Below are 13,732 nucleotides of genomic sequence, written 5' to 3' on the forward strand. Positions count from 1 at the left end.
GTCAATGGCCGGTTCATCTGTCTTCGTTTTGTAAATTACACAGATTTATTCGTTTGTAACTTCACTTTTTATTCATTATGTAAACTATACAGGTATTAAACAGTATCCTTTTTCTTTGGCATTAAAAAATGGAAGAAGATCACGCTATTAAATATTTAATGAAACAATGAAAACAATTTTAATATTGGGGCAACAATGTAATCTAATGCTAGAAATTAGGCAAAAAGAATTCAATTGCCAAAATTAAGAAAATGTTTGAAAGAGTGTTAAATTAGTATCATTGACAAAACAATTTTTTGAATATTAAGATGACATAAAAATAAATTATGTCCCGTAATATTTTTGGAAGTTATGGTTGAAAAACACCGACATTTCGCTTAATTTTTAATAAATTAAAATTAGTATTAATTTTTTAAAAAAATCATACCGATTTACAGAATTCCATTCTCTAATAAAACCTCTAAAAGTTTGGTGGCTACAAACCAAACGAGTTGGCCTGTAGAGCATCAACACAAACACATTCATATTTATTGATAATAAAATAACTTTTTTTAATCTATTTTAAGATGCTTACTATTGAAATGATCTAATACAAAATTATTTAGTGAATTTCTCAGAGGAATTGTAAACGATTATCTGAAATCGGGAGATCTAATCCTAGTGCTTTTTATCTAATGTCATGGATTGTAAAAAAAAATCATTGGGACGAGAGTGATTTGTAAGAAGTCTTTTGTGTGCTTTTGCAATATTGTGGAAGCGAAACTGGGTGTGTAATAATAAATATTTGCATATTTTTTGATAAGTATATTATCAAGACATTATAGATAACAAAGATTGCGTGATTTGAAGCATATAATAGCTCGTTAATATGAGATACCAATAGTCGTACTTAATGAAGAATTAATGATATTCCAAGGAAGTGGAATACTGAACTTCCATTATTCATTAACCCTTTGATTGCTATGGGTGCTGTATTAGACTCGTAGTCCAGCAAAAATAGTTACTACAGTAGTGTAGTGTTACAAATTTTAAAAAGGAAGTATTTCCAATTACGTAAATTTCTACAACATCCTATTTCGAAAGAGTAAAGAAATTTGAGAACTAATCATATCCTTGAATAACAGACTACCAAAAGTTTCAAATTAAAATCTGCGAATAACTTGTACCACAAATAGTAATTTTTAGTAGCATTATGAAGATTATGTTTTAAATGTTTACCTCTAGAAAGTAAAATGTTAATTATACAAAATTAACAATGCCAAGAAAATGAATAATAAACAAATAGACCATTTTTAAAACATAAAATCTATGATGGAAAAAAAGAAACATACTTCCATTAAAAATCTACGTTTTGAGCAAACAGAATTTGCGTACCTAAACTAAATCAATTTTAAATTATGTTCCACTGAAGGTGTTCATTTATTTGAAAAAAAGATATGGATTCTTTCAGCATCGACGTCAATGGAGTTAGCACGATTCAATTCCATGACTCGAAAAGATTTTAAAGAAGAACGTATCTTCGATGGCAAACTTACGAAAGGTGTATAATTTGTTATCATAAACGTACAGAGAATCTGAGATCAAAAGTTTTGGTTCACTCTCTGAAATATATTCATATGAAGAACAAGATGAATAAATTTATCATTACCATAAAATGAAATTTAAACAATATATTGTGATAAGCAGGTAATAAATTTAGTAAAAGTAATTTTTAAAAATCATGTTTAATTTTGTGCTATGAAAGATAATTTTTTATTTTATTTTCATTGTATTCGATTCTTTTATTTTTAATTTATCTTTAATCTTATCGTTATGAATTACTTTGGAAATATGAAATCATTTTATTTTAAATTCACTACTCGATGGCGCCACCAATATGGAATTGAAATTTAATTCCATTTATCAATTAACTAATAATTAAGCTCTAAAAACATTTAAATTGTCTATTTTTATAGCAACGCATAAGCGTAATAAATTTCAAAGCTCTAGATGAGTAAAAAATTGATTACAAGATTCTACCGTTACGAACGAATAAAGAGGAGAAGTTATATAAAATTGTTTAAAAATGAATTTTATCCATAAAATTACTTTGGGTAAAATTAATTCAAAAAGTATTTTCAAAAATTATTAATGAAGAAAGAGGCCAACAGATAATTAATACAATATAAAATTAATACAATATAAAGCTCTCCAACAGGACCAGAGCAAGGGCAAAGTTAAGGAGGTTCAGATGATTAATCCTGCATTTAACACATAAGATAAAATAATAAAGATACACTTTATCAGTTTGCTTCATTGCAAAAACAAGCATTTACTAGTTCACTTTGATAAAATTTATTAGCACACGAATGTCTCATAATAGCAAAATGATTTATAATAATTTAAAAAAAAAATAGCTATTTTTGTATTTATATAATAAAGTTTAAATTTTCATCATGAGAGCAAGAACCCGAAAGAGCCATATTAGCAGTCATGAAGTAATAAACCTAGCATTTAATTGAATGTTCCGCATTTTAATTGTCTTTTTCGAGCAGCCAGGTTCAAAATGTAATAATTTAAAGAAATAAATATATTTTATCAAAAATCAATTACCTGTAGATGTAACCCAATAAAAAATAAAGCTGAAGAACTGCATTGATGGTCGAGTGCGGATCTAAGCTTTCAATGGATAGTTTTAGTCTGTTTTTGTTTCGTGTCTATTTTTCGAAATGAAGTTGAAATGGCACTAAATATTTCATTACATGAATATCACAGCTGTGACCTAGAATCTAAGTTATTGTGCATTTGCATGTTAAAGGTCTTTTTGGATTTTTCACTTCCAGTTGACATTCTTTTTTTCCACTTGTGACTAAAACAGGAAAATATGACTGCCTTTATTTTATAGACTAAAAAGCTGTTTTTTAATGAAACAAAATCTCTCATTTATAATTTTTGTTTCTTTCATCACTAAACTCCATGATTTTTAGGTGTCATTAAAAATTAAGTAACACTGTCTAACAGCCATGAAAAATAATTTCTGTGAAATTCCTACGCATCGAACTTTCACACAACAAAAATCTTAATATATTGAATTTTTTAATCAGGAACCGTGGATTAGCAATAGAATATTGTAACTTTAAAGAATTAATTTCTGTATATCGAATAAAATTTCCGTACATCGAGCCAAAATGTTAGAATAAAAATTGATGTATTACTTTTGCAACTAAATGTCAAATTTCGTTTCATTGATTCCTATTGTAATAAAAATTCTCGGAAGTTTAAGGAAAACGCAATAAACGTTTGATTATTGATTTGTTATTCTGTTCTATGAATCTTCTGCCTAACTTAACATTAAATTCAAATATGCTTTAGGTTTCTTATAGAGAGTGTGGCCTCTAATCGGTCATCTTTAAATGTGAAAAAGTAGATCAGTTCAGATGTATACAGAGGCGTACCAGCATAAAATGGTGCCCAATGCAAATGCCAAACAGAGCCTCTCCCCACTCTTATTTAAAAAAAAAAAAAAAACTGCATTTCGCATAATCCTTTCCTTTTCCACAGATTTTGTGCCAGAGAGCACTAAGTTTAAAGTTGTAATGAAACTTAAATATTAATACATAAGCTATTTTTGGACTTTTATGATTTAAATTTTCTAAACTAGCGTCAATTATTTAATGTGGCCCAACTGTAATTAATTTAATTATTAAATTTATTTGTAAGTTTTGATACTCTGAAATCAGTAATTACTACAGTCAATAAGAAATTAAATGAATAAAAAAAGAACAAGTGGACAAAAATTGCATTATGTTTGCAAAATTTCGATGCATGAATTAAATGAAAATGTCCTGCAGGCTTTGTAGTTTGCTTAAGTTAATGATTTAAGCCCTTACATTTAATTTCTATTTTTAAATAAAAACATGAGTCTTAGTTAATATTATTTATTATTTGGACCGAGCATGAAATTACAGTGATTTCGTATTGAATAGCTATTTATAAAATACATATTTGAGCTATATTACATCTGAATTACAAATGAATTGTCACATATGCTTTCATTCTGAAACAAAGTAAAATTACTATCTTATGAAATGCCAAGTGTATATATCTAGAAAATAAAAAAATATAAAAAAAAATATAATAAATCCTAGCTATCACATAAATAATGTATCTACATAAAATATAGGTCACTTATCAAATATAATTCTAAAATGCATGCAAAATATGTTTCTTAATAATATGTACAGGGAAAAAATAATATTCATAAGCTGTAAAATGGCAAAAATTTGTATAAAAAATACATCTAATTTATATTAAAATAATTTTAGCAATTGAAGCCATATGATTCACATATTCAACACAAATTGCATGTTTTTTTTACATTACATGTGTAATATCTCAACCTCCCCGCAGCCTCAACCTCTCCAGGAAAGTAAGGATTCTGTGGATTGTATTCTGCAAACACACTTCCTGGAAGGATGCCGGGCATATTTCAATTTCGGAAAACTATGTTTATATTCTTTAACAACGAGGTTGACATTACGATTATATACAGCATAAATGGTCAGCATATCCAAACGTTCCTAGTTACTAAAATATTCCATTCTTTTAGAAAGTGCACAAGTACTAACAGGGATTTTTATTTTCTTGCTCATCATATCAGTATTTCTCTAAGAAATCTTAAATGTTCAGTTCCCCACGTTTCTTTTCTTTTCATTATTAAGTCATTGTTACAACTATCGATCGATGAAAATTAGCTGCGTGATTAACGTCGTTTCTTTGACGTCATGATGGTTGGATGATATACTAGTAGGCAAATATTTACATGTGACAGTTTTACTGTGCTGAATAACTATGCATTTTTGAAATAAATGATTCATTTAAATTTGTTATTAGTCCCTCTAAATTTACAAATAACCAAGAAATGTTGTGAATAGGAGAGTGAAACTTTGCATGTGCATAGATAAATGTAAGAAAATCATTTTACTTACTGGAACATTTGCATTATGGGGAATGTATAAAAATTTAATTTTTAAAACGTTTTATTATCAACTTCCACAGAAACCAAAGTACTTTCATACATTTGCCTCCCTTATTGAATAAAACTTTGAAATTGGAATTATATGCAGTATTTTGAGAGATAAAAACTTTTTGAGACACGTTGCTTATCATGAGAAACCCTGTGAAGATGATGAAGTATTATTTTCCCATTTCTAAAAGATGCTCAAGTAACCCTTTCCCTTTATCTTTGAAAAGTACCTGAACTTTTTAGAGACGGAGTGTAAAAATCCTTGTTTGTTATTTTATTTTGATAAATTTAGCTTCATTCATTTTCAATTTCTAAACAGGGGTTTTTATGTTCTCCTCAATTAACTGAAATCACTTTAATTCTTAAGAATTAGAATGAAAGACAATAAAAGTACTTTTATCCTAAGAAAAACAACTCAATTTCGCGACTACTGGTAAAAGCGCACGCGCCTTCCAAATTACGCCACTGGATGTAAAAATGAAATGAAAAATAGAGATATTGTTGAAATCATGAAACTTTCAGGCTTCAATAGTCTAAGAAAATTTTTGTTATTCATACAGTTTTTAAATCATTTTTTTTAATTTGATTTTTTTTTATCTTTTTCAACTCTAAAAAAATTAACTGTACATGACTGCCTTTTTTTTTGTAAGGAAATTATGAAAACGTTTCATTATATATTTTATATTTCTGTATATTAAAATTTTTATAAATAGAATTCCCATTCCCTCCTGAAATTTTCTATATATAGATGCTCGACCTGTATTTAAAAAGGCAAGAAATAACTGAACGTCTTTTTAAAAAATATGATTTTCTTCAACTGAAATATAAATCCTTTAAACACTTTTCCTTTTATGGTTTCAATGTGTTCGTAACTACATAACTTAATGAATTATTTCGAAAAATTTGACCATTTAAATCTTTATAAGCTTGCTTTCAGAAATTATTTCATGTGAGCAGGCTCCTGCTTCTAAAATAATTTTTTCTAATTTATTTTATAGTTTGGTTTTTATAGTAATTTGTTAACGGAATATTTCAAGATTTATCTTTTTTTCAAAAACTGAAACATTAAAATTATTTTTGTAAATAACTTGCAGAACAAACCATTTTTAAACAAAATGCTAACATTTGTAAATTTCGGAACATCAACTTTTTTTAAAAAAAAATTCTTCTTTAAAGTGATTATAGTAAAATGCAAGGCGTGGTACCTAAATGCATTCACCATTTTTTATGAAATAAAAAGTGCAAGAATACCGGAGTGCTTGATTTGCGTATTAAAAAATTTCAAATCGATGCAAAAACATTTTTTTTTTTCGGAAATGTTTTGAACTAATGAACATGGACTTGCCGGTTGGCATTCCTTTTTCTATTATTATTATTTTATTATTTTTCTACTTAGGAATAACACTTTCTTTAAATTTAAAAACATTTAGACAATAAAATAAAGGAAAACAGAATAATAAATGTTCATTTACATTAATTAATCTATCACTTTTAATCATTCCATAAACTTGATAAAATTCAAAATTCATTCTCAATAATAATAAAACTTACTTGTTTTTGTTTTTTTAAATCTTTTTCGTTTTAAACTATTTGCATTTTCAAGCCTTTTAAATATAAACACATATATTTTTAAGCAGTTTCGTGGCCAAAGAATGAGAAGGCACTTTTGAATTTTAAACTTCGTTTCATTCCATCTCGGGAGGCATAATTTAAGCACAAGCAAGAAGCGACGTGATACGTCAGTCTACATCACAACACAAGAGCGAAAAGAGAAAAGATCGCCAGAAATGCTTTTCCCGTTGATTATATACCATGAGATTCTGATAGGGGTTTCTTTACACGTGTCGATTTAGGTAAGGGGAAAATGGGTATATTTTAGAGGAATTTGCATAGCTTGACAAATTTTTACCCCTTCATTCGGAGTGTAGGAATTGCCGATTTCAGCAGTTTTACAGAGCTCGTCTTAAATTAATTAAATAATAAAGGTGGAACTGGATCAGAAAATAATAGAACATTTTAGAATTATGTTAATATGGGTTAAATTAAGATAAAACTTAGGAAATTAATTAGGATTTAATTTAGATTTAGAGATATCATTACATATACACTCATGTCCAAAATCAAGGCCACAAACAGAAAGTCTTCGAAAAATGAAAAACTATTCACTGTGTTACCACGAAATTTGGCACAGAGGTACACTACAATGAAAGAAAGAACATAGACACATAACAGCATGGAAAAGATTTTAATTGGGAATTGAGAAACAGGGTATATCAAAAAGTGTTACATTATGAATCAGAGATAAAGCATTTATCTCGGGAAACGCCTGTCTAATATGGAGTGTGACCACCGTGCACTGCTGTACATGCTTCATAACGAGTTTTTATACTGTTTATGAGGGTGTCAATAAATGCTTGGGGCAACAAAGCCCATTCTTCCAAAACATGTTCAATAGGATTCAGAATAACTCTTGGCTTTTAACTCTTGGAGAGTATTAGGAGGGGGGTTACGCTGTGCAATGAATCTTCCGAGACCATCCAAAACATGTTCAATAGGATTCAGAACCGGAGACGTCGAGGGTCAGTCCATACGTCGAATATCCTCTTCCTCAAGAAAATCATCAACGATCTGGGCTCTGTGTGGACACGCGCTATCGTCCATAAACATGAAGTCTGGGCCAAAAGCACCCCGGAACAACCTCACATAGGCTTCAAGGATCTTATCCCTATAGCGATGTGCATTGACAGTACCCGCATCGAAGACGTGCAATGGTATACGACTGCCCGGCATTGTGCCACCCCAGACAAGGATTCCTCTGCCACCAAATCTGTCTATTTCTTTTACGTGGGAGGGATGATAACAAGCTCCTCGCTCTCTCCAGATGAAGATTCAACGAGTGTCACTCTGTGTGGTAAATTTCGACTCATCACTGGAAAGAACACGTCCCCATTCTTGCTGTGCCCAAGACTGATGTGATCGGCACCACAAAAACCGGGCTTTTCTGTTGGATGCAGTCAAAGGGACGCACTCAACTAGTCGCCAGGCATAAAGGGCCCTCTCTGCTAGACGTCCGTATACTGATTGTCTGGATATTCTTATTCCAGACGCAGCAGCAAGGTCACGATCAAGTTGAGGAGCTGTTGTCAGCCTATGCCGTTGTGTGCTTAATGCCAAATAGCGTCGTTGCTCTGTGACGGCCTTGGCCGGCCTTCCTGGTTACAGTACCACTTGTCTGGAATTGATTCCACAACCTGGATACCACTTTCGGTGCCACTTGTAACCATCTAGCAACCTGTGCTTGTGACTGCCCAGCTTCAAGCATGCCAACGGCTCTCCATCTCAAGGAATCGTCTAAACGATTATGAGAACTCATTCTAACTGGAAACAGGTTAAATTTTTTGTTTTGATGCAGTATTCACAAAATTGCAGACAAAAATTCCAGATGCCTAAACGGTCTAATTTCAGTAGTTCCTCAAAAACTAATGCTAAACAACATTTTTTCCCACAACAAAGTTTAATATCGTGTTATCGGTCCTTCACAATATATAAAATATAATTTGTTTAAATTTTACTGGTAGCCATTTAGAATTACTTTGAAAAACATTTTTGTGACCTTAATTTTGGGCATGAGTGTATATAATATTATGAATCTGCAAATATGCAATATTCTTTAATGATATCTTACTATTAATTTGATTTCATAGGAATTTTAACTGTGCCAAAAATAATGATCAATCACTCATAAACATATCTATTATGATTGAATAGCCAATAATTGAACTGATATGAAATCTGTATGGAGGATATTTTTATTCACTATCCCTTGCTAAGTGTGATTTTGTACATTTTATCTGTCCAGCTCTGAAATTTCATTCATCGCTGGAAAAGCATCCGCCCTATTGCCATATTAAAATTGTAGACAAAGAAACCGCATAGTTTGCAAAAGCAATGGGGTCAATTCATGTGACGTAAAAGTCACATGTCATGAGGTATCCGCGCATGGCATTTAAGTTTCTTCCGCACCGCTTTCGTCGATTAGTCTGCCATTAACGTTCTCTGCCGAGTATGAAGCGGATTTTTTTGTTTACATTTGAAGTTATAATTTTTGTGTCATTTTCTTTCCTCTTATTATGTGTTAAAAGAGGAAATATTGGTGTGCTGATGGATGCTTTAAGGCGAAACACAAGAGTGACTGTCATGATAAAATGTTTTCTTATTTTCCTTTCAACAATCCTGCCTAGGGTTGATACCTTTGGTATAGATTTTCTCAAGCCTTCGAAGTCGGTGATATGCTTCAATCACTTTGAAGAATTCATTCAGTGTGTGTTCATTTATTAAATCGTAAATGGAATTCCAGTAATCGCAAATGTTTCAGTAATTTTTTAGAAAAATTCTTCGAAAAAAAAGAAATCGGTAAGCGATTTGCCAACAAAAACAATCAAACAAAACCGTGAGAGCATTTCTAATTCACTTTATTCACATTTGATGAAATTTCTGATAATTTTGAATATGCTTAGAAGGTTTTAAAATGTTTACATGAATATTACATTGCATTTTCTAAAAAATCTTATTTAAATTTAATTAATGTAAGTAAACAAACTCCTGCTGCAAAAATAACAACTGTTATAATGCTAAGGTGGAAGTGAATAAATTTCTTAAACATTTATTTAATAAGTGAAATATTTACTAACTACTGAAAATTGAATTTTCTTATTGACTGTTATAATATATATATAATTGATGTATTTTACTAAACGTTCTCTTAATTTGATAAATTGAATGCTATATATAAGATATATATATTTAAGTTTTGAAAACACATGTCATTTAATTAAGTATATAAATTAGTCAAGTATAAAAACCATTAAATAACGTCGAATAATTTTGGCATTTGATTTTTAGTTTTTGGCATTATAATAAAATGCATTATGAGGTTTTACTTTTTTATTATGAACCTTAAAGTTTTCTTTATCTTTTAGTAATTCATGTTATTCAGTTATTGCCGGGTAATCATGTCTAATAACAAAAGAGCAAAATGGATGGCTCCAGAAAGCATTATTACTAATTTTCTAATTACATTTGCAGATTTGTGATGGATTCAAAGTGAATTTATAACAAACAACTTTTCTATTGTTAAAAATGAAATGTCAATAGTTTATTGTATTGAAACTGAAATTGGCTGTTACCATAATATCCTGTTATAACACTGTGCACCTCAGTGATTTCTGTTTTAATAAATAAAGGTCTTTTCATTGGAAATCAATTTCCATATCAGCATTTATTATATAATTTTTATTCCCAACTTCATTGCTACATGCATGTTTCACTTTTTTTTTCTATTTTTTTTAACATATCAATTTTGAATTATAAAATTCTGTAAAAGCATAAAAGTGTTTCTTCTAACTCATCTTTATATCCTATTTAACTTCTCTCTCTCTCTCTCTCTCTCTCTCTCTCTATATATATATATATATATATATATATATATATATCATGACCTTATTCTTGTTTATTAAATTTATTGTATTGTATGTTTTATTTTATGATATGCATTCAATGTAATTTTTATCAATGTAACTTTAACATTTAAAAAAATTTCATAAATGTTCTGCTTTAAAAGTATATTGTTCAACATAATGTTTTTATTCGTGATAAAAAAAACTATTGTTTAGTATTTAGAATGTTTCTGTTGAATAAAATTGATTTCATCATTTACATTGACATTCTTTTCATACTGTGTTTATATTTTTTCTAAGTGTCTAGAAAAATAAATGTTGATAAATAGTTGTTTAGTTTGTTGAATTAGTGAGTACATTGAAACATCCATTTGATCACATTTTTTCAAATAATTATCAGATATATTTTATCTCTCTCTTTATCTATCTATATATATATATATTGTAATGTGTAAATAAAAAATAGGAAACTGTAATTTTGTTTGTTTTCCTTTAATGATCTCTACAAATTAAAATGAAATAACTGATTCATAAGTTGCATAGATTTAAAAAAAGGTATCTATATTTTTTATATTTCATAATTTGAAATTGTAAACATAATTTATTCAATATATACTAATTTGAATTTCATGTTCTTTCCTCTGAGCAAACTGAAAACATCAAAGTCTCAATTTTAATAAAAATGATTACATAAGAAAAATTGTAATAATTTTATTAGTAAGCTTTAAAATATTAACTTATCTAAGAGAAATAATTTATTTTAAAAAAGAACTATATTTATAAAATTCAACATTCAATAATATTTAAATAATATGTAAAAAAAGAACATGCGTAATTTTTCAAAAACACTGCCATAGTCATTTGTCAAAATGTATCCTTTGGATAAAAAAAAGGGGGGGAGGATATAGGAAAGAAAAGAATAAAGCAGCACCAAGCGAATTAAAAAGCGACGTTAATTAATTATGCAAAAACAATAATTCCATTGAAAATAATAATTAAAATTTTAATATAAGAAATAAAATTATATAACTACGAAAATTTGGAGAAAATAATTCAAAATAATATCTTTAAAAAAATCAGAAGTTTTTAATAATTGATCGGCTAGCGTAACATTTACTTAATAATGGTTTCATCAACGTTATCGGCAGACATCCCGACATTCGCAGAACGGTTGAAAATTGAACAGAAACGGTTTGTTTGGTACCTGACACGTGACCGTGAATTGACCCCATTGGTGGCGAAGGATTTTCTCGTATTGAAGAAGGAGAATTAATCAAAAATGTCATTAGAAAAAGGATGAATAAAGAGATGCATGATCTTGCCGACAGTGAGGTTGATGAAGCGATTTAACTTGAGAAAGGAAGTAAAATGTATTATTATTGTTGTTGTCGTGTCTATGCATACAGTACTAGTGCAAAAGATTAGAGTCCTCTAAAAGCCTTGGTGACAAGATATGCAAGTTCTGGAGCCCGATGGCTATGGAGGATTTCGATTGGGAGTGCTCCAAGTTGAAAGAGGGAACCGATAAGGGCCTGGCAGTCAAAAACATGATGTGGAGTTAGTTGCGAATGGGGACAGCACTTGCAGATGGGATATATTGGTTCGTGAGATCTTCATACCTTTGAAATGTCCAGTACGTCGCCTAGCTATTGTAGAGGAAAGGTTTCTTGGGCAGTTTAGATCGGGGATTGTTGCCTTGCTAAGATGCTGGTTGTAGATCCTTCGCCTGGCGGCAGTATTCGCATCTGTACAGGTGACTACTCGAGGTTGGTCTTCGTTGCATGCTTCCTTTGCAAGGGCATCTGCACATTCGTTCCCCTCAATTTCAACATGAGCTGGGATCCACTGGAGAGTGCAAGGTATATTTAGTAAATGGAGAAGGGTATTAATTTCTTGCGTTATTGTTGTTTTATCATTATGTATGGATTCGAGTGCTGATTTTGAGTCTGAGAAAATCACAATTTCTTTTATTGAGTCGTTTAGAGAATGAGAGCGAAAATGGGTAAGAACCTCTTTAATAGCGATTAATTCGCTTGTGAAGTTTGAAGCAATTTGGCCAGTGGGTATTCTGAGTTTGACGTTATATCCTGATGGGTAAATGATGGAGATACCAGCACCACCTCTGTTACAGTCAACATCAGAGGAACCATCTGTGTTGACTATAATGCTATTTTCACTGGAAAGTGAACGAACAGTGTCTTCTCCTTTTTGTAATAAAACTTGGGTTGGTTCTTTCTTAGAACATGGTTCCAGTAGGTTAGTATTGATTTTAGTATTCAAAGGAGGCTTGGAAGGAAAAAGTGGTTCTTGAGTAATGTCCAGAGAGGAGTGATCAAGATGGATCGCCTTTCTGATGTCTCTGTCAAATTGCAGCGTTGATGATCTCTGAAGCCTTGACTTGCCTGTCCAAGTATCAAAAGCTCTGTGAGCTATGTGGTCCTTATTGTGGCTTCTGATTTTGTTAGTGAATTTTAGAGTGGCAAGTTTCCGTCTGTATTCAAAGGAAACAAGACCGCTTTCAAGTTCAACTTGGTGTTGTTAGTAGAGGGCACTGCACCAATGATGATTTTTGATGCTCTATGTTGGACTGAGTCCAAAGTGTCTTTAACAGATTTAGACACTTGTGCCCAAATGGGGGACCAATACTCAAGTACTGGCCTGATGACGGTGCAGTAAGTATTTTTTAATGTTGATGATCTCAAGCCCCAGTTTGTGCCACAAAGTTTGCGGAGGATGTTCAATTTCTTTAGACCCTTATTTGCCATGGTTTTCCTATGTTTAGCAAATCTCAGTTCTGGATCTAGGATCACTCCCAGGTATTTAGGATTTTCAACGCGTCCAATAAGGGTGTTTTGAATTTTTAGGACCGGTTGAAAGGTTCTACGATTTTTTCTATCAGTTGAGAAAACACAGTAGTTAGACTTATTGGGGTTTATAGTAAGTTTTATCCATGTTGCAATGCCTTTCAAACTGAGATTTAGGAATTTCTAAGAAGTTTTGAGATCATGATTTGTGCTCCAGATGGCAATATCATCTGCATAGCAGACGAAAGAGTAGTGGACTCAAGACAGAGCCTTGTGGTACACCAGCATATGTTCTACGGGTCTTAGAGAGTTCTCCATTGAATCTGACTGAGAAATGTCTGTTCCTCAAGAAGTCATTTATCCAAACAAGTGCATGTCCTTCGATGCCGACTTCATGGGCAATGTGGACGAGTTTATGTCGCCAAACACGGTCGAAAGCAGAGGACAGATTGAGAAAAACAGCTACT

General features: G+C 30.8%; 1 protein-coding gene across 1 annotated transcript; it reads right to left on the minus strand.

Moving 5' to 3' along the window:
* Nucleotides 1–12,000: 12,000 nt before the first annotated feature.
* On the minus strand, nucleotides 12,001–13,226 carry LOC129959884 (uncharacterized). The gene is made up of 2 exons (XM_056072780.1): nucleotides 13,019–13,226; nucleotides 12,001–12,863 (listed from the first exon to the last, which is right to left on the minus strand). The coding sequence occupies exons 1-2, from the start codon at nucleotides 13,224–13,226 to the stop codon at nucleotides 12,001–12,003; spliced, it is 1,071 nt and encodes a 356-aa protein (XP_055928755.1).
* Nucleotides 13,227–13,732: the final 506 nt, after the last annotated feature.

The sequence above is a fragment of the Argiope bruennichi genome, chromosome X2, assembly GCF_947563725.1.
Source record: "Argiope bruennichi chromosome X2, qqArgBrue1.1, whole genome shotgun sequence".
Taxonomy (NCBI): Eukaryota; Metazoa; Arthropoda; class Arachnida; order Araneae; family Araneidae; genus Argiope; species Argiope bruennichi.